The following is a 22,809-nucleotide window of genomic DNA, read 5'->3' as shown; positions in this document are numbered from 1 at the left end:
AGAATAGGACATGTTCTATTTTTTTGCAGAAACGGAAGCAAGGATGAGGAAGTGCGGATCCGCAAATGCGGCTCTGCAAATGCGTTTGCGGACAGCACATTCTGGCCCCATTGAAAATTAATGGGGCTGCACCCATTCTGCAAAATTGCGGAACGGATGCGGACCCATTTTGCGGACGTTTGAATGGAAAAGATATCTCTCAAAATCAAAATAAATTATTAAAATTAATCAAAAAGCATAGATGTAGGCAATAACAAGTGCTCGGCGGCACTAAATCAGGTGCTCGGCGGCACCAAATCAGAAACCATATGTCCTACCACAATCCGGGGGGTTCCAGCGCACATCCATGAATCCTGGAGGGAAAGCAAAAAACATCTATCCCTGGGCTAGATGATGATGGGGTATTGAAGGAGAGGATGGGCAAAGAACTGTCCCTGATATTGCCCTACAGGGGGGTGCTATTCTGGCCCTGATAGCCTAACCACAGACCACCCGCCCTGATAAGAGCGACCCCGTCCGGAAACTTACCCTATATAAAAATGGCCCTAGTAAGCCCCTAGGCCCCTGACTTCCAGGTGATCACTATATAGATCTATGTGTTTTTGACTCATTATAAAAGTATATTATAAGTATATTGCACCCCTCTGTGTATCACACCTATCGATAGCACACCTATACCAGTCCTTAAAATGACTTTTGTGGCCCTATTAGCTAGCGTTTGGTGTCCCCAACAGCCTTTCCCTGCGCCACACAGCAACCTCTCCCTACACTGGCAAAACACTGAATGTAAAATGGCGGCCAGATCAGGTGTATTTATAAGGTAGGGGGTATGTCCATGTGCTGAAAAGTCTCAATTGGCTGTCCTGTACCACCTGGTGGATGTGTCATGGTTCAAAGTTCTTCACAATGTAAAAGAATATGGCTGGCGCGAATATCTCCATATGTTCACATGTTCAGCGAATCGCGAACACGCAAAGTTCGCCGAGAAACGACCCCTGGGTGAACTGCAAGGCCATCTCTATTATAGAACCATCGTCTTGAAAAAATCCCTTTAAAGGGGTTGTCCCACGAAAAATATTCTACAGTTTTTAAACCACCACCTGAATACTTTTGTAACTGCATGAAATAAAAAAAATTGCATAGTCACTGAATTATTCTATAAAAGGTGTGTAGTGCCACCTGCTGTTTGTGTTTTCTTATTTCTTTGACCTGCTCGCTGAGAAGGCCGCACATGCTCAGTTTCATCTTTCAACTCCCTCCTGAGCTGTGAAAGGGAGAGCTGAGACACGCCCCCTGAGCTGTGATAGGGAGAGCTGAGACATGCCTCCTGAGCTGTGATAGGGAGAGATGAGACACGCCCCCTTAGCTGTGATAGGGAGAGCTGAGGCACGCCCCCTTAGCTGCAGCAGAAAAGACACTCCCCTTGAAGTGTCAGCTTGATATAAATCTAGCAGAGCAATGAATGGGGAGATCTCTGGAGGTGCAGGGCTGGTCCTAGCTTTATTAGAAAGAGGTTATCATGTACTAGATGATGTCTGATTTTCATTTTTTACATTTGGCATGGGATAGCCCCTTTAATAAAGAGAACCTGTCACCATTCCTAACATGTCTGCTGTAGTAAATAAGTGTGATGGACATCAATGATCATTGCTGCTGGAGGATACATGTCCAAGGCTCCAGTCTGCACTACTGAATGATTCTGACATTTCCTGTCCTGACTTTTGTCTCCTGATGTGTTGTCATGAAGACCTTGTATGGTTTGAAATCACCAAACAAGCTAGGTAGTATATACATTTTGGGCTTTTGGTGATTAGGATCCACACAAAGTCTTCAAGACAGAACTAGACCGATACATTGTCCTAAGAAAATGTTATTATTATAGATATTAGAAAACAGTTCTCAAATTATTAACGTTTTACTGTTGGGTCCTAGTTATTGCAAGAAAGGAATAGTGAAAAACGACCCCAAATCGGTTGGACATTGAGCCTTCTTTTCTCCCTGCATACACCAGAAAATGATATTTGCTAAGACGTATAATGTGTTATCTGGTTGATCTTTGTAGACATTGTACGAGATAAGCTGTCCAGCCTGAGCGCCACTGCCTTGTCCTTACAAAGCCCGCTGCAGAAGATGAATTAGTCGGGTTGTGAGATCCCTTCTCATTTGAAAGAGTAAATAGTTTCTTTGGTAGTAAGGGTGAGACTATAACCATTTCATGCACAATTTTGCTGTAGCAGATGTAGAGATGAATATCCCACACATAATTAGACTGGCAAGAGTTCCTCCTCAGTGATTGTAAAATGCCAGCTCTGTGCTCTGATTCCGCGCCATAGTCACAGGTAGGCACAGCCTTAGGAACGCACTCCACTGTTCTCCATCCCACCGCGCTGGTACTTTAAACATAAGAAAATTCCAATTTCTCCTCTTCAATTTTCTGCACCGCTGCATTCTAGAGATTTCAGCCAGGGGGGAAGATCAGTAACTTTGTTTTTCAAGAGAGAAAATAGAAATAGCTTAATTTTTCTTTTAACTCCTTCCTGACTGTGAACGTTTGGGCTATTATGTATCAGATCACATTGTATCGCTTTAATAAGTAGAAATAAATCCTTCCCATTTTAATGGCTGGCCGGGTTACAACCTGTGTCTCCGGTACCTTGTCTAAACTGGCATATTTGGGAACTTACAGGGAGCGCATACGCATTGAAACAGCCTCGAAGGAGCTGGTGCTATATGAATGCAAAAACCGTCCGACGGCTTATTCTGCTACCTGCAATTCTTGCTCCAGAGAGACTTTTGTGCCTCTAAATAAATTATACTAAAGGCATGGAGAATTATAGTCATCGTGGACGGAGGCTCTCAGCACTACAATGTAATGCTTTGCAATTTCAAGTCATCAAGTTAAAGGCTAGACACAAGACACAGCGAGATAAAGGCTGTAACCATAGTTTCTTGTGCAGGATAGGTGTGTCATGGCAGCCATACAGAAACTAGCTGTATACTAGCATGAAAAAGGCAAACAGATATGACGTATGGTTACTGGATGCTGCAAATATACAGCATTTATAGTCTTAGATGTTTACTGTCAATTAGAGGAGCTGTAAGCATTTTACGTAAGCGTCAGGTCTACGTTAACCCCTGATGGGGGTTATCCCATGACTAATGTAAAAAATTTGAATGAGACATCATATCGTATTTGACAGTCTCTATCCACCAAAGCTAGAACCAACCTTGTACCTACCATAAATCCTGAGGTCTCCCCATTCATTGCTTAATTACTGCTAGATTTATATGGGCAGCCCGATGGCTCAGTGGTTAGCATTGGTGCCTTGCAGTGCTGGGTTTCTAGGTTCAACTCTGAGGACCAAGGACAAATTCTGCATGGAGTTTGTATGTTCTCCCTGTGTTTGTGTGGGTTTATTCCAGGTACTCCGGTTTCCTCCTACACTCCAAATACATACTGATAGAGTACCAGTATTACATCCCCTAGGGCATATGATGCACAGAGTTTATTACTACCAAGATGCATAACTTTACATTTATCTATATTGAACCTCATTTGCCAAGTTGATGCCCAATCACACAGAGTGTCCAAGTCAGCTTGTATTTTATGGACATTTTCCTTAGACTGCACATCTGCAAAATAAAAATGGTGCTATTAATCCCATCTTTAATATCATTAATACATAAATTAAATAATAGAGGACCCAGCACTGAACCTTGTGGTACACCACTTATAGCCTGGGACTATTCTGAATAGGAATCATTGACCACAACTATTTGGACACGGTCCTTCAGCCAGTTTTCAATCCAATTACAAACTATACTTTCCAAGCCTATAGGTCTATAATTACCTGTAGATGACCTAGATCCTTTTTTGAATATGGGCACCACATTTGCCTTGCGCCAATCACTTGGCATTGTTCCAGTACCTAAAGAATCTTTAAAAATATTAAACAGGGGCACAGCAATAACTGAACTGAGGTTTTTAGGAACTCTTGGTTGTAATCAATCTGGACCCGGAGCCTTGTTCACATTTACCTTATTTAACTTTAGCTTTGACCATATCTACAGGTAGCCAGTATATTACTGGATGTACTAACAGCCCTGACCCCACCGATATCTGCTCCTTTCTCTTCTTTTGTATATACAGAGCTAAAAACCCATTTAGTTACTCTGCCTTTTCCTTATCTTCAATGACTATTCCCCCTTTACCGTTATTTAGGGGACTTACCTGCCCAGACCTTGGTTTTTTAACGTTTATATATTTAAAGTATTTTTGGGGATTTGTTTTGCTCTCTTTCGCCACCTGCTGTTTGTTTTGTATTTTTGTAGATTTTATCTCCTTTTTACAGATTTTATTAAGCCCATTGTAAGGGTGCATTCAAACGACCGCACATGGCCAGCGCTATATAGAGAATGCCTAAGCTTGCCTGCGGTTGCAGACAAAAATAGGACATGCTCTATCTTTTTTGCGGGGGCACAGAACAGAACAACGGATGTGGACAGCACATAGTGTGCTATTCACATATTTTGCGGCCCTATTGAAATTAATGGGTCCGCACCCATTCCGTAATGTAGATCAATTTATACGGTCATGTGAATGCACCCTAAACTTCAAAGGCAACAGATGACCCCTCAGATTAGTATTTTTTTATGCTTTTTTTTTGTCATTTATTGCCCTTTTTAGAGTTGCTGTACGTTATGCAGGGTTGATTTTAACTGTTTATACCTGTTACCTACAGGAATAAATTTTGAAGTGTGGATTTAAAGCTCTCCCATTTATTCTCAGTATTAAGCCTCATTCACACGGCAGTGTTTTGGTCAGTGCTTCCCATCAGTGATTGTGAGCCAAAACCAGGAGTGTAGGCTTCACAGAGTATAGTGGAAAGATCTGCACCTGTTCTATGTTTAGAGCCACACCTGGTTTTGGCTCTAAATCACTAATGGAAATCACTGACCAAAACACTGATGTGTGAATGAGGCATTATTATGTGACAGTATCTGCTCCCAGTCTATGCCTTGAAATGCTGCTCTCAACTTGGGGAAATTGGCCTTTGTAAAATTCTGTGTTTTTGCTCTCCCTGAAAGAGTTTGCTTTTTATGGTTACAGGGGAATATAATTATGTTGTGGTCACTATTACTTAGTGTTTCTCAAACAGTAACATTTCCAACAAGCTCTGCATCATTAGAGATTACAAGATCCAACAGAGCATCGCCCCTAGTGTTATCTTCTACAAACTGGCCCATAAAGTGGTCCTGCAGCAAGTTGAGGAATCTTCTCCCCTTTGCAGGTGAGGTAGAACCATGAACCATGACCCCAGTCAATATCCTGGGCCTGTGCAGCCTATTTGGTTATACAGTTGAATTCTATCTTTTCTATGATTTTAGGGGGTCTATAGATTACACCAAGTATTATTTTTTCAGTCTTTATATCCCTTTGTAACTCCACCCATAAGGTTTCAACATTCTCACCATCCTCACCAACCACTGCCTTTTTTATTGACCCTATATTTCCAAAATAATGTAAAACCCTGAATATTAACAGCCCAGCCATATGAAGAGTCCCACTATGTCTCAGCCAAACCAACTACAGCTATGTGCTCCTCTAGTACTATATCTCCCAGCTTCCCTATTTTGCTTGCTAGATTTCTGGCATTTGTGAAAATACATTTTAAATTACTATTCAATTTCTCACAATCAGTTCCCATAAAGTGAATGTTTGTGATATTATTGGGGTACCTTGGTTGATATTGTTGGTATGTAACAGGTCCATGTTACCAGCAGCTCTATTTTTCATTGATGTACAGTTCTGCTCATTCCCCTCCCTACTTTCCTCACTAACCCCAGCCCCCACTAAATCCCCACTATCCCCTCCTATATCCCACTCTCTATCTACATTATCTACCCCTTTATTAGCATGACCCCCCTCCCTCCCCCAGATACTACTTTAAAAGCTCCTCCAGCCATCTAACCATTCTTTCCCCCAGAGCAGCTGCACTCTCCCCATTAAGGTGCAGCAGGTCCTACTCTAGAGCCTGTAGCTGACAGAGATGTCGGCCCAGTTCTCCATGAACCCTTCCTTCCTGTACCAGCCTCTGAGCCACTCATTTAACGCCCTAAGCTCCCGCTGTCTCTCTAATGATGATCATGGCATAGTATGATCCTGGACTTGAGCTTCTCTTCTAGTTCCCTAAAGTCATTTTTAAGGACCTTCCATCTCCCCCTGACTTTATCATTGGTACCAATATGGACCAAGACCACCAGGTCTTCCACAGCCCCACCCAGTAATCTGTGAATCCAATCTGCAATATGGCAAACCTGATCACCCGGAAGACAACACGCTGTTCGGCATTCACAGTCTTGGTAGATGGCCCTGTCTTTCCCCCTAATAATAGAGTCCCCTACCACCAGCATCTGCTTGACTATTGCTGCACTTCTTTTCCCATCCTTCCTACAGCGGTCATCCTCCTGGTTGCTAGGAGAAATGCCCTGCTGCAGTGTTGCAGACCCTGGGCTTTCATCCCTAATATAAGCCAAACAGGCATATTTACTATGGCGTTCCAGCTCAACACTTGCGTCCCTGGCACTTTTCCCTCCCCCCCTTCCCTTCTTATAACATTATTCCAACCCAACCACTGACCCTGTAGTCCTGATCTTGGCCTCCTCCATCTACCTACATTTCACTGCCCCCAGTCAGTGCCTGCACAGTGAGGTTTAAGCCTCTCTCCAGGTTTGCAATGCTCCTGCATGTTACAGGCTGCATATTTAGATACAAGAAATGGGCTTCCAAATATGCAACATGATTTCATCTAGTGCAAAAGTATTCACCGTTGAATGTCTTTTCAAGTCATGCATACATTGCACACGACACACACTTAGTAGCATTGTCCAGCAACATGGAGCACATGTTTAATTGGGGATGAAAGAAAGAGAACAGTAGGCATGAACTTAGATTTAGACCCCTGTCTGCTATATGTGGAGACCTTGCTAGAATCAAGCAATCAACACACAATGAAAATCTATCCAACCTTAGTTTTTTGCCCCTTTTCTTAAACTCTCATTCTTTTACTCCACCCCACTTATTAACAAGCCCACTTAGTGCAGCAAGCCCATCAAGAGCTTATGAATGTCTCATTTTGCATTTATATCTCACAGCGCATGTCATAGAGAAGTTTTTGTCACTACCATTTTATATTGGAAGTCAACAAAGTGTGTGGATATTGCAGCAATTTCCTTTACTGCAGTGAGGATGAGGCTATTGCCGTGTAATATGCTGTTAACATAGATTGTATTAGTTATAATGCCGATAATCACCATCATAATATAGCCAATTGTACAAGCCGTTCTAGAGAGAGAGAGGAAATAGATAGATCCTTCTTTGTTTTTCCTCAAGTACCACTGTGAAAGGATTGCGACCACTGGAATATGCTAAAGAATAAAATCCTGCAAAACATTTGGTTAATTTGTTTCGAGGGAAAATCAAATCAGTTTAATGTACTTGCCTCTAATTGGTCCAGTAACACTAATGCACTAACCGTTAATTGTAAATACAAAGACACAATGTAGAGTTGCTGCAAATGGCTTTGTGTGGGCTAGCAGATGTGAAGTGCCTTGCTCATCTGGACTGTTTTATCTATTTCCCTCTTGTGTACACAGGCACAGTACTTTCTACTACTCTGTCCTTTCCATTCTATTTATCTACATTGGTAGGCTTGATTGTATTCCTCTTGTGCCTCTTGTTATTTCTATCCTCTTAGAGCACTAGAAGCCATTTTGGCACCTCCGCAACATACGCTAAGTATTGGCTTTTGTGTAGAATTCCTCCAACACCTTTTTTCATCTCTTTCTTTACTGCACCGATTATATTCAGTTTTTTACAGACATTGGAAATGAAAGAAATGCAAAATAGCAAGGTTAGGATCCAAAGCAAAGCGGGAGGAATCCTGTATTATTAATTTCATGAAAAGCAATGGAAGTGGTGTATCTAATCTATTTGTTTGCAATTCTGTATACAGTTTTATGAACTATAGAATGAAAAAAACATTATTAATGCATTATAGGCAAACAAGTACCTCATCAGATCTGCTTCTAACAGTGAGAAGGCAAAGTATAGGCAGTATTTATAATAACCGGAATGGACGAGAAGGACACAGCAGTGACAGTCCAGTGTATTGTCCATTGACATTAGTGCACAGTCCAATGTACAGCATAGTGCAGTGGTCTTCAGCTTATGGCTCTACTGCTGTTGCAAAACTACTTCTCCCAATGGGTATACAGTGGTGTCCATTTTGGCAACATATAGCCTAGTATACAGGAAATTGACAATGTAGGGTGAAGTCCAATGTATTGTCCAGTGCAACAGTCTTTAACTTGTGGCTGTCCTGCTGTTGCAAAACTATAACTCCCAATGTGGGACATGGCAATGTACAGTTCAGTGGCCATCCAGTGTTTAGTCCATTGACACTAGTGTGCAGCCCATTGCATAGTATTTACCCTGTGGTCCTCCTACTGTTACAAAACTATAAACTCTAATTGTGACAAAGAAGTGTACAGTTCAATGACAGTCCAGTGTGTAGTCCATTGACATTAGTGTGCAGTCCAGTGCACTGTATAGTCTTATATAGGGACCTTTAACTTGGGGTTATTCTGCTGGTGCAAAAACGGCATCTCAGAGTGGGGACACGGTAGTGTACAGTTCATTGACAGTCCAGTGTATGTCCATTGACATTAGTGTACAGTCCATTGACAATCTAATGTGGAGTCAATTGTATAGTCTAGTGCATTAGTTTTCACCTTAAAGCTTTCCTGTTGGGACATGGTAGTGTACAAATTATTGACAGTCCAGCATATGGTACATGGTCACTTTAATGTGCAGCCTAATGTACAGTCTAGTGTAATGGTCTCCAGGGTGTGACTCTCCTGATGTTGTAAAACTACAACACCCCACAGGGCCACTGCAGTGAGCAGCTCTTTAACAGTCCAATGTACAGTCCATTCGCAGTGAAGTGTACAGTGCATCCACAGTCTGAATAAGAATACTTTCACACTGGCGGCAAAGTAAACCGTAAAGCAGTTCCGTCGCCGTCGCAAAACGTATGCCAACTGATGGCATTTTAAGACTGATCAGAATCCTGATCCATCTTAAAAATGCATAGAAATGCTGTATCCTTCTTTCAGGTGCCATCCTGAAAAATTGATCCGGCATTTATTTTTTTCACACTTTTTTCGATCTGCGCATGTGCAGACCGAAAGGACGGATCTGGCATTCCGGTATTTTGAATGCCGGATCCGGCAATAATACATTCCTATGGAAAAAAATGCCAGATCCGGCATTCAGACTAGTGTTCAGTTTTTTAGGCCGGAGATAAAACCGTAGCATGCTGAAAGACTGAACTGAAGGCATCCTGCTGCATCCTGAAAGGATTGCTCTCAATTCCGAATGCATGGGGATAAAACTGATCAGTTCTTTTCCAGTATAGAGCCCCTAGGACGGAACTCTATGCCAGAAAAGAAAAACGCAAATGTGAAAGTATCTAAGACCTTTACTATTAATTAAAGCACAGGGAAAATTAACATAATTGGCAGTAATGTACTTTATAAATTGATATATGTTTTATACTATATTGTATGAACTTCTAGTACAAGTTTTATATAGGTCTAAATAAATATTAAAACTTAAAAACTTAAAAGTAGTACAAATGCTCTGAGTTTAGCTTGGAGATGCTTCTGTCCTCTAGAGCCAATCTGATATAAATTATTGGGTTGGTTGTCGTCTATAATGTCCATCTGTAAATTTAAAGAGGACCTTTTATCACTCCTGACATGCCTGTTTTAATAGCCTCATGCATTCCCCAACTTGAAGTTACGAATAAATTGCTAGCAGTCTGCAGTAAGGATACAGAGGGGTGGTAACGTTTTGGGTGTGTACCTGCACAGACTCACTCTATCCAATGAGTGCTGCCATTTTCAGACTGGTTACCACCCCTCTGTACCCTTACTGCAGACTGCTAGCAATTCATTCATAACCTCTAGTTGAAATAATAAAGACATGGCTCAACATAGAGCCATGAGAATAGATGTGCCTGAATTGTTACTACATGGGCAATGCATGTAGCTTTTAATATAGGCATGTCAGGGGTGGTGACAGGTCCTCTTAATGGCATATCACACCACACCTTTAAGATGAGCCGCTCTCTGATGCCTCCTTTAATGTGTTGCACTATAATTATGGTTGTTCTTTACAGCTGTTATAATTCTTTGAATTATATTTTCAGCAGAAAGTCTAGTTGAAAACCACAAAAGAACACTTGAGAATTTCCTCCTTTACCATATGTGCTGAATATCCAAATTTAACAGGTTTCCTGTTACAATGCAATCAAAAGTCAAGGTTTAAAATGTTTTGGTCTAAAAGATTTGCAAATTTCTTATGGGGCCAGGTTTTTCAAAGTGCTTTATTACAAATGTTAATGTTATGATTGTCTTTTGTTGGCAGGTCAGTACGTGACAGTGATGATGATGATGACGAAGAAGATAGAAAGTTAAACCGGGGTTGCACTCTTCAGTACCAGCATGCCACTCTGCAAGTCTTTACCCAGTTCCACACCACTTCATCTGAGGGCACTGACCAGGTTATCACAATGCTGGGGCCAAACTGGATGGTGGAAGTTACCGATCTGGTTAATGATTTCATGAAGGTGGAAGACCCAAAAATAGCAGAAATGGTTGATAGTAATACACTGGCTGGAAGGGAACCTGGTACAACAATTTTTAAAGTGAGTGTTTTCAAATGTATCTTACATATATTACAACTACTAAGAATGGTTCAATAATATATTTTTATCATCTTTTCCTTTCACTCAATGCTAAAAATAATGTATATTGGGATATGACCTCTATCTACATCTGCGTTTTTTTTTTCTGAATCTACATAATATAACGAAAGAGAAGATATAGGGAGTCATCTACTAAGACTGACATTTCACACACACATACCTCTTAATAAATGTGTCACATTTTCTGCTCTCCATGCACCAGAACTAAAATCTACTCTAGCCAGCAACTGGAATGGACTTCTGAAGTAATGTGTGTCCATTTCTAGCTCACATGTTAAATAAGTTGAGCCTCCTGCCTCCCACTTTTTGGAAAACTGGCAAAGATGAGGTAAAAGTGAGTCACAAATTGTGTTCTCAAAATGGCACTTACGGCAAATTTGAGATGTTTTTAATCCAGAAAATTGGCGTCGAGCCATAGTAAATGGGCCACATAGTGTTCCACTCTTTCAGATACAATTTCTTAATTTGTACTTGACCAATATATTTCTTCCATAAAGATGTCTGTGAAGGATCCATGTTTGGTCCATGTGTTAATTTTTTTGCACTCCATATATATCCCGTATTTCACGGACACTGCTAAGCTGAAATTTAATTTCAAAAGCATCTCCTACCAGTGGTCAGGGAAAAACACACCTTACATGGACCAAACATGGATGTTATCTGTGTTTTTTCTGTAATTTTCACAGACCCATAGACTTCAATGCGTGTGTTTGGTCCACATCATGGACCAAAATAGTCCTTGTCTCCTTGATTTTTTTCACTGACCCACTCAATGGGTACATTTGCTATCTGCAGAAAATGCGGACAGCACACGTCAGTTAAAAACCGGAAATGAGAACGAAGTCTAAGAAAGCATAGCCCTCCAGTTGCACTAAGTAACACTTTTTTCTCAAAGGCTTCCACCTGAACAGAAAATGCAAGTGAAAAACAGCACAGAAATTTAAGCAGTAGAAGGGAGCAAGCCTCAGAGAACGTAATGCAAAATCATCTGTACAAACAGCAGAAGAATGACTTCAGTCCAATAGATAAATGGATCTTTAATCACCTATATGCAGTACTACAGCTTTGTAAATCCTTTATCAAGAAATCTGTCAGTGCACACAGCAGGCAATTAAACATACTAGTTAATGATGTGAGGGAGCTAATAACCAGAATTATTAAAACCAATGCTAATAGTTATCAGTTCAGGATAGTAAGAAGTCAGATCAACTGGACTTTTTGTATTGTTCTCTTGGAGACGTTTCACTAGTCATCTGACTGCCTTTGAAATGACTTGTACAAGAAATCCCAGGCAGTAAATACTGGTGACTCATGCTTCAGTCAGCATAAGGTCAAGGAAATCAAGTAGGTAAGATGTTGATTGCAATTTGCATGACTGAAGCTATAAGGTGTGATCACACTGCCTTAAGAGATGTAGTCAAACAACTTTTTATATGGCAGCCAATAGATATTGCACCCCTCCTCATCTATTCAGGTTCGGTTTCTCCAGTTTTACATAAATTTCTTGTTGGGCCTTCTGGATTTAGCCATAGACATTTCTAGCTAAGCTAGGGCAAATTGTCTAGTGAGGGGCAAAAAATGTCTAACACGCTTAATAAATGAGGCACAAGTCATGTACTTCTCCAATAAGTGTAGGGAGTAGGCGGTGTCTACCAATGTATATAGTAGACTAGCAATATTTTTAGGTGGTATTTTGTTTGCAGTGTGCATGAAAGTCATGTTTTCGCATTTTATATGGCTAAAATGTGGCTTCCCTTTATATGGGCTTAGAGGGCCCTTTTACAGAAGCCAGAGTTGTGGACAATTAACGGGCATTATTGTTCCTGCAAACGCTCATTCCCAATCATTGTTCTGTGTACTGGTGCTAATGATCACCTGATGAACAGCAAACACTTGTTCGTCAGGTGGTCATCATCTCTTATGTGGTATCTAAAATCATTTGGGGGAAACACATCGCCCTGTGTGAACAGGAATGTGCTGCCCACAAAAAATGTCTCTTTATGGAGATGATTGCTGCCCATAAATGCAGCTCTGCTGTGCATCAGCAATGATCGGGATCGAACAATTCATTCCCTATTATTGCCCTCTGCATCGGCCCACGTAAAACAGCCCTTATTCTACTTTCACACTAGCGTTTTGACTTTCCGTTTGTCAGATCCGTCATGGGCTCTCACAAGCGGTCCAAAACGGATCAGTTTTGTCCTAATGCATTCTGAATGGAAATCGATCCTCTCAGAATGCATCAGTTTGCCTCTGAGGTGGACACCCAAATCAGGGGCGTAGCTAGAACTGACTGGGCCCCACAGCAAATTTTTGTACTGGGCCCCTCCCAAACTTAATGGACGCACTCATACACACACTCGCCACATACATGGACGCACTCATACACGCACTCACTACATACATGGACGCACTCATACACGCATTCACCACATACATGAATGCACTCATACACGTACTCACCATATACATGGACGCACTCATACAGGCACTCACCATATACATGGACGCACTCATACACGCACTCACCACATACATGGACGCACTCATACACGCATTCACCACATACATGGACGCACTCATACACGTACTCACCATATACATGGACGCACTCATACAGGCACTCACCATATACATGGACGCACGTATACAGGTACTCACCACATACATGGACGCACTCATACACGCACTCACCACATACATGGACGCACTCATACACGCATTCACCACATACATGGACGCACTCATACACGTACTCACCATATACATGGACGCACTCATACAGGCACTCACCATATACATGGACGCACGTATACAGGCACTCACCACATACATGGAGGCACTCATACACTCACCACATACATGGACGCACTAATACAGGCACTCACTACATACATGGACGCAGTCATACAGGCACTCACTACATACATGGACGCACTCATACAGGCACTCACCACATACATGGACAGACTCACATACGCACTCACCACATCTATGGACATATATACTGTATATATATATATATATACACACACACACATTACATACACATGAACTTACAAGTAGTTATACACCTATTTCTACAGACAGACACTTACCTTTCCTGTAGACAGCTGATGTCTGGTCCTCACAGGCAGCCTGGAGAAGTAGGTGCCATCACCCCTCTGTGCCATCCAGTGACAGCAGTAGTAGGTTTTGGGCGGGACCAGTCTCCCTCCATAGTCCCACTCCCAGTCCCTCCTCCCCACAGCAGGACAGGTAACAACCACACCCCCCCCTCCCGGCCTGGCCCCGCCCCCCACCCACCGCCTGAGTCCGCCTCCTACTAACTAGAGGGACTGGGTGGGAGGACTCAGGAGGCGGACTCAGGCGGTGGAGGGGGCGGGGAAATTCATTCCTTTCCTGCACTGCGGTCTGCGGGCGGCGCTGGTGCCAGCCTGGCTCCGCCTCCGCTACGCCCCCGTTCCGGCCCCCTCCACCGCATCCGCCGGCCTACCTCATGTTGGACCGCCCGCGCCCCGCCCACTACACTGGGCGGGCGGTCGGCCCTGGCTGCCTGTGAGTGCTGTAATGTATAAAAAAATAAAAATAAAAAAAATTATGCGGTCCGGACGGGCGGGCCCCCAGTGGCGTAGGGCCCCATAGCCACTGCTATAGTTGCTATGGCGATCCCTACGCCACTGAAATGCTGCCTGCAGCGTTTTGCTGTCCGCTTCACAAAACTCTTCTCCGACACAATCTGGCACAATAGAAAACGGATCTGTCTCCTATTGACATTCAATTAAGTTCATGACGAATACGTCTTGGCTATCTTACAAATAATACAAACGGATAAGTTCATGACGGATGCATGTGGTTGTATTATTGTAACGGATACGTTTTTGCAGATCCATGACGGATCCTCCCAAAATGCGAGTGTGAAACTAGCCTTACTCTCCACAATCTTGGCATACTGATAGATATGCTATTGCTAGGGGTCCAACTGATCCTGAGAACAAGCTTGTGTTTGACTGCTTGAGTAAGGAAAGTGACTGGACATATGTGGTCCTCTCTAAAGTCACTAGCTGCTACATGTCACATTGCTAATTGCTGTAGCTTATTAAGATATTGTAAGTCTTTCCAACACGCTTTATCTTATTCTTTTCTCAATCTGTACAGGTAGTGTCTCCACTTATGGATGCAGTGCTGGGTGAAACCACAATTACAGTGACTGAGGAGAAGGTCAGCATCGTGGAGCTCCAGGCACAGGTGATATCAGGGCTGGCCCTCTCCCTACATGCCAGCCCAGGAAACAGCCACACTATTGTTGCAAAGACAACAGCCCAGCATCTTCTAAAACATCCGAAACAAGTAAGTGATCCCGCTGAAGAAGAAAGTGGAGTGCTTCTACAGTACAATCTACAATGTAGCATTGAAGTGAACAGCATGAAAATAATCTGTTATTTCAAAGAGCAGTTTTAATTTGCATGCGGGATTGTTGTATAAATTTGTTTTCTTGTCAAGATTTTATCACTAAATGCACTTATAATGTTACAATGTGTTTTAAGCAGATAAATATAATCCCAAAAGTAATATATCAGCATTAAAGTGTTTGTGTAACCAGTTCTGCTCTCTGAAGTGTAACATTACTGTATAAAATGGGAAAAACATTCCCAAAGTCTATTTCATCTTCAATTTTCATATGGCGTGAGTGATATAAGTACAGCATTACTATTCTTCACACAAATGCTAAATCATTCTAAATGTTTGTGGCATTTATAGAGAAATATCCATTTCCCAACTGTTACATAATGCTTTTATTTATGCACTTTTGATACCGGGCCCATCAGAATTTTGTTTTTGCTGTGATAGCATTAGCTATGAATGTTGTCTGCTAGGTGCTAAATTCAATTCTCCACCAATGTGATGTCGATTTCAATTTTCAGGACACCCAAAGTCAATTTTTTGCACATTTATTAATATATTTAAAAATAGTTATGGCTATGACAGCACATTAGGCCCATTTTAATACTGCCATAATTTACCATACTTACTTTTTTTCAGTTTATTTCAGTTGATTTTATAGAGCCAATATATTCTACGGCAGTGTAAATAAGTTTCTGCCTCACATACAAGGGCCAGCCAGTAAACCTCTTTAGGTGCACCATACACCTTCAATAGCTATCGGCTTGGCATGTATTCTCTGTGGGGAGATGAGTAGTGAAGATCAAGCGATGTATGAGACCAATTGTTCGGCGCTGCTGACATATAGATGGATCCACTGTATTTGTAAATGTTATTTTATTGAATATAAAGTCAACGTGTTTCAAGGGCAGAGCACCCCCTTCATCAAGACAATTCTCTCTCCGGTGGGGAGATGAGGGTATACGTCTGACAGTGGCTTTTCTCCCTTGAGACCAAGAAAACATGCCCAGTTCTTCTTTCCTCTAACTTCATCTGTCAACGGAGGGTGTGCAACCCCCATTCCATACATATAGGATGGTAGGCTGGGCATGGTCAATTTCACAGACTTTTATGTGTATGGGCAGTTTTACTGTTTGGAGCATAAAAGGAAACAGGAATACTAGGAAAAGATGCATGAGAGCACAGACAGAATGTGCTCTCCCATTCTGAAGTTCTGTGTGATATGGTCAATCAGTTAATTGTCAGACCCTAACAAACAGAATTATTAGTAGCTTGGTTAGTCTGCGTTCACATCTGTGCTATGAATTCTACCAGTCTGTTCTAGCAGAGGAACATACTCTCGAAGTTCTTTGTATCTAGCATAGCCTGATACCACCGTGCAGTGCCCATTAACTATTATGGGATCCGATGGGGATCTGGCCACTTTCCAGCATATATTCTGGCTTTCGGATGGACAAAAAATGGTGCATGTAGAATTTTTTGTGCAGCCAAAAGGTGGCATATGTCCCAGATACAGTCAGAGAATCATAGTGCCAAAGTTCACAACTCAGATGTGAACCTAGCCTTACAGTGTTCATTTGGATTAAGAAGAAATTTAAAGTTAAAGCATTAAATTCCCCTTTTCTTTTAATGGTGCTCTTGTTGGCCACTACCTACTCCTGGCCTAACCCTCAGAGAATGGGCAAACTCATCTGTCATATTCAAGCCAAATATTAGTGTTGGGCACAAATATTCGAATCGCGAATATCGGCACTTCGAGAATTTGCGAATATTTAGAATATAGTGATATATTCGTAATTTTGAATATTCTAGATTTTGTTTTCATCAGTAACCTCCCTTCCTGCTTGTGGGCCAATGAGAAGGCTGTAATGTCTTTGTCTGAGCCTAGCAACATCCCTAGCAATCAATAGGAAAGTTGCCTACCCCCTTACTATATAAGAACCTCCCCAGCAGCCATTTTTTTGCAGTTCTGAGAGAGACAGCAGTGTCATTGCTGTGCTCTGTGCTTTAATGTGTCATTACATTAGTCAGTTAGTTAGCTTATATATATAATACAGATAGTTAGTTAGTGGGATATAGTCAGAGTAGGTTATATCCTGATATAGTGTAGCTGTTGCAGTGCAGTGTGTTAAGTAGTGTGATAGGTTCTGCTGTCAATTCATACATGCAGACCTGCTAAAATGTGAAGTTTCACGTACTGCGCCGAAATATTTACATCATTAGTGACGATTTACGCAATCACGAATATATTGGAGCACTCTAACTGCATATAAAGCCATTTTGAATGTTCTGCTGTGCCAACCATTTTCTCTAGTCTCAGGAAACTTCTAGCAGCTTTGAAAATGTAGCAAAAGTGATCAACGCCTGTATTTCGCGCGCATTACGCGAATATTACATTGACGATTTTTCGCAATCAATAAAATAATCTAGAAAAAGTTTAAGACCACTTGAAAAATGGCTAACAATCATATTATACATTGTTGGATCTTAACAAGTAGAGCTTCAACATGCAATAAGAAGAAATGAGAGTGAGACAAAACATTTTTTGAGCATTCAATTAATTGAAAATAACGAATAAACTGAAACAAGCTGTTTTTCAGCTGATCCAAATTTTAGGACCACATGCCTTTAAAAGGCCAAATCTGTGCAAAGATGTGGATTCATTGTCATTTTCTGTCAGGTAGTCACACGTTGTGATGGCAAAGGCAAATAAAACTCTCCCTTTTTGAACGTGGTCGGGTTGTTGAACTGCATAAGCAGGGTCTCTCACAGTGCGCCATCGCTGCTGAGGTGGGACGCAGTAAGACAGTAATTTGGAATTTCTTAAATGATCCTGAGGGTTATGGAACAAAAAAGTCAAGTGGAAGACCCAAAAAAAATTCATCAGCACTGAGCCTGGAGTATCCAACTGATACTTGACCCAAATTAAGGCCCTTACTGGTGTTGACTGCAGCCCCATAACCATGAGAATGAGACAGCATCTGAGACTGAAGGGCTTCAAAAACAAAAAGCTCCTTCAAAGACCTTGTCTCCTTGAACGCCACAGAACTGCTCGTTTGGACTTTGCAAGAGAGCACCAAAAATGGGACATTCAAAGGTGGAAGAAAGTTTTATTCTCTAATTAGAAAAAATTTAACCTTGATGGTCCTGATGGTTTCCAACGTTACTGGCATGACAAGCAGATCCCACCTAAGATGTTTTCTACGCATCACAGTGGAGGGGGCGCCATAATGGTCTGGGGTGCTTTTTCCTTAAGTGGAACAATGGAACTTCAGGAAGTGCAAGGGTGTCAAACAGCCGCTGGCTATGTCCAAATGTTGCAGAGAGCATTCCTCATGACTGAGGGCCCTTGTCTGTGTGGTAACAGCTGGGTTTTTCAACAGGACAATGCTACAGTACACAATGCCCGCAGGACAAGGGACTTCTTCCAGGAGAATAACATCACCCTTTTTGGCCCATCCTGCGTGCTACCCTGATCTAAATCCAATGAGAACCTTTGGGGTTGGATGGCAAGGGGAGTTTACAAAAATGGACAACAGTTCCAGACAGTAGATGGCCTTCATGCGGCTGTCTTCACCACTTGGAGAAATGTTCCCACTCACCTCATGGAAACGCTTGCATCAAGCATGTCGAAAATAATTTTTTAAGTGATAAACAATAACGGCGGAGCTACTCATTACTGAGTTCATGTTTGGAAGTTGGATTTCTGTTTTTGGGGGGTTTAGTTTTTTTTTGGAGGTGTGGTCCTAAACTTTTGATCAGCTAAAAAACTAAATTGAATACTCAAAAAATGTTTTGTCTCACTCCCATTTCTTCTTGTTGCATGTTGAAGCTCTGCTTGAAACCTTGTTAAGATCCAGCCATGGTAAATATGATTTTTTTGCCATTTTTCAAGTGGTCTTAAACTTTTGTTCAGGACTTTATCATTGTGCTATATGGCAATATTGATAATTAATGAAAGAAAAGTGTATTATTGGCAGAATTAAGTTTGTTATAGTGTTTACAACTAATGTATGCCATTTTCTTTCTTATAGGAAGCTCTTCTTAATCTTTGGCTCACATTCAGTGATGGAACCTCTGCGCCATTGTCACTCTATGATCCCAAGGATTACACATTGGCTGTCACTAGCTTGGATGAAAAGGTGGTGTCTGTAAGCCCAGAACGTGCTTTTCCTCTTGTTATTGCTGGAGAAGAGCAAGGAACAGGCTCTTTGCTTAGAGCAGAAATGATAATTAATGAAAGCTGCCAAAAAACTAAACGAAAAAGTGTACTTTTCACTGCAATCGCTCTTGTTCATGTTGTTTTTGGCTCACTTGAACCAGGAGGAGAAGGTGAGCCTGGGAAATTACTGACTGAAGTTCCAGCCCACTCACCTGTTCAAGAAAACAAAGAAATATCAGGAACAACATCAATGATAACGCTATCTACAACAGTCGAAGAGCACAGTTCACATGTTCCTGGGGATTATTCTTTACCAATACCTACAGTGTATCCTCAAATGCCTAGAGGATTAACAGACCTGGAGATTGGAATGTATGCTCTCCTTGGAGTTTTTTGCCTTGCCATACTGGTCTTCCTTATAAACTGCATTGTGTTTGTTCTAAAATACAGACACAAAAGGGTTCCACCAGAGGGCCAGGCTAATCCTGATCATTCTCATCACTGGGTTTTTCTTGGAAATGGACAGCCTCTTAGGGCGCGGGGAGAATTATCCCCGCAACCTGAAAGTCCTGGAAATCCCTTAGAAGCAGGAACTCTGCCACCTCATCATTCTTCTTGCTGTAGAGGAGAAGCAAGAGGAAGTAGCAGTAACAGCAGTTCTCAGGCTAGTGTGCAAAGTCAGTCTCATGGACGTGGAGATGGCTCCTCTGGTGGTGGTGGTTCTAGTAGGGAAGCAAGTGAGGACCCTTTAAGTTCTTCTCCAACATCCAAACGCAAGCGAGTTAAGTTTACTACCTTTACTAGTTTGCCAAGTGAAGGTAGTGTTTATGATGCAGTGCCAGGAGCAGAAGAATGTGATCTTGAGTGGGTTTGCCGAGATATGGGACTAAGAGACCAACATGAACTCAGAGACTATATCAGGAGGGTCAGAGACATGGCATAGCCTTAGCATTTTGTTGGACGTATTGTAATGGACAAGATGGGCAAACATGCACCAATTAAGTTTGCTGTTTCCTGCAAAACACAAGAACGGGATAATGTTCCCTCTTATGTCTCTATATTAATGTATTCAAACCTACACACTGCCACTCACCTCTTTTCCTTCCATCATACCAATAGTCACTTAAGACATTGACTTGTCTTTCTTTCTCTTTTTCGCTTTTATTCAAAACACATGCACATTTATCTAAGAGAAGGGAGCATGTTGTCTACCTATGTCTCTTTGTTCTTTGAGATGGAGATGTGAGCATTACTAGGCCTCCTGCATACCAAACTGCTTCATGTATTACATAAGTAAAGTATATACCATTCTTAAGTTCCAGATGAAAGGTTGAAGAACCCAAAAACAGAACTGGAAAAATTGTTTTTGTTAAACAAAAACATGGAAAAAAGTAATCCAAGTTATCGATGACCATCAAATTAATGAAACTGAATGCAAGAGAAGATTTTAGAGACATGGGGCACAATGAATCTCGCCAATCCAAATAGAAGTAATTTACTTAACATAATTTAAAGTGGAAACAATTTAAACATAACCTTTCGTTAACAGAATATGTTCTTACCAATTATACAGTATATAAAATATGTGAATGTGTTCAACATTAAGCTATTCAAAAAGCACCTCAAATGTGACAAGATTTTTCTCAGGGGATTTAAGCAGTTAATGTAGTTCATAAATTGCTTATATGAGTGATGTTGTGGCAGAACATTTTGTGGGAGAGTAGCCATCTATGAATGGGTTGGTACTAAGAGGTCTAGCCCTATATTAATGGCATAAACATATGCACAAAATTACCAACTCCTAGCATTTGGTTATTATAAGAGGTAAGAGCTCAGCTAATATTTGTGTTACTCACACATACTTGCTAAATCAGAATATTTTGGGTTTATTTGGTCATTTCGAGACACAGCATTTTGCTTGTCATGTCACCACACATATTGACTATATTTAATTGTTGCAAATGGAAACTTTTTTTTTCTTTAGGAAATTTGAAGTCAGCTAATCCATTCAAAAATGAATCCTTGATTCTATGAGTCAGTGTTTCAGTCTTGTGACATTCAGTCTGAAGAGTTCTTGTAGTAGGATTTCTTCAAACAGACCCTAAACCTTGTATATGTATCTTCATTTTATTATATGCGAACATGCATTTATTTCCAATTTTGAGTTTACCAGGATGTGATTTATATATTTTCAAAGTAATAAGACATTAATACTCTGACGGATCCTTAACACTATAGGACTACTGCCTTTTGAATTTGATTTATTTTTTGCTTTTTTGGGACAAGTGCATTGAGTGTATTGGCAGAAGACCACTCACCTGTGTTAATGGACTAGTGGTGCTACAGATGCCACCAAGTACGGAGGACAGTGCACATCTTCTAATATCAGGGGACACATTTGTTGCAGTATATCGTTCCCAAGCAGGATGAATGGGTGCATTGAGAGTTCTCTTTATATAAGACATGTATGTCTTGAATTTAACCACCATATATGTCAAATGTTTCCCTTTAAGAAATATATGGGAAAAATAAAGTTTGGCAGTGCACCAAAGTTGCGTCTGCTTTTTATTGTTTTATACATTGAAGACATTTCCAGGTCTAAATTTCAGTGAAGCAGCAAATTTAACAGGGCACACACCCTTATGATAAATCTGTTGAAGGGGAAAAATTATGCCTGGCCGGATCTAGCGTAGTTGCCCAACAATTTTCTAAGTACAAAATCTAGCATTCTGTTGTAGAAGAACACATGGACTGAACATAATTTTCTTAGTATACATTTTGTCAAACTGCCAACTTCATGGCGACTTTCTTTAAGTATGTCCCTAATCTATTGGGCCATACAGCACTACACCATGTGAACTGGTCACAAATGCTAGCCTCTCCATATGGTAAAATTTCATACAGGAAGAGAAAAATCTAAATTTATTATATCTAAATTTATTATAAAAAGTACACACGGTAATACATTTTGATATGGGCATTACATCTTCCTCAGAAAAAATAAATAAGTAAATAAAATATATATATATATATTTAGGGCCCAAGGAAGAAGTGATGCCCACAGCGCTGGACTTCTTTTCCTGTATGAAATTTTGCATTAGTCCATCGGTCATCATGGATGCCCCAATCCATGCATGGGTGCAGCTGAAGATTTCTACTCTGTATTTCTTATCAGCCTTGTGCCTCAATTGCACAACCTTACAAGGTGAGCATCTTTTCAGATCCCTTAACCCTTTCTTTACAGTCACAGTTTATGCACTATGTGGTGCCATGTGTACATTTTTTTCTAATTACAGTACTTTCCATATGGTCTCAGGCATCAGACTGAAGTAGGTAATTCTCTTATGCAGTATTTACCTTTATTTTGCTGTCTGACATGTGAATTAAAGTCATGTCCAAGAGGGATCTGAC

At 41.1% G+C, this 22,809-nt stretch overlaps 1 protein-coding gene across 1 annotated transcript in view; it reads left to right on the top strand.

Annotated features, from left to right (window-relative positions):
• The window catches only part of TMEM132E (transmembrane protein 132E), a 99,604-nt gene extending 77,665 nt beyond the window's left edge, over positions 1-21,939 (top strand). Inside the window, exons 8-10 of the mRNA XM_044274285.1 lie at positions 10,493-10,772; positions 14,991-15,182; positions 19,271-21,939. Of these exons, the coding sequence (XP_044130220.1) occupies positions 10,493-10,772; positions 14,991-15,182; positions 19,271-20,341 (1,543 nt within the window). The 3' untranslated portion in view covers positions 20,342-21,939. The remainder of the gene's footprint in view (positions 1-10,492; positions 10,773-14,990; positions 15,183-19,270) is intronic.
• The last annotated feature ends 870 nt before the right edge of the window (positions 21,940-22,809 follow it).

Source organism: Bufo gargarizans, unplaced genomic scaffold (assembly GCF_014858855.1).
Source record: "Bufo gargarizans isolate SCDJY-AF-19 unplaced genomic scaffold, ASM1485885v1 original_scaffold_1625_pilon, whole genome shotgun sequence".
Lineage (NCBI taxonomy): Eukaryota > Metazoa > Chordata > Amphibia > Anura > Bufonidae > Bufo > Bufo gargarizans.
Note: the sequence above shows the minus strand (reverse complement) of the source record. Positions and strands in the feature narration are given on the sequence as shown.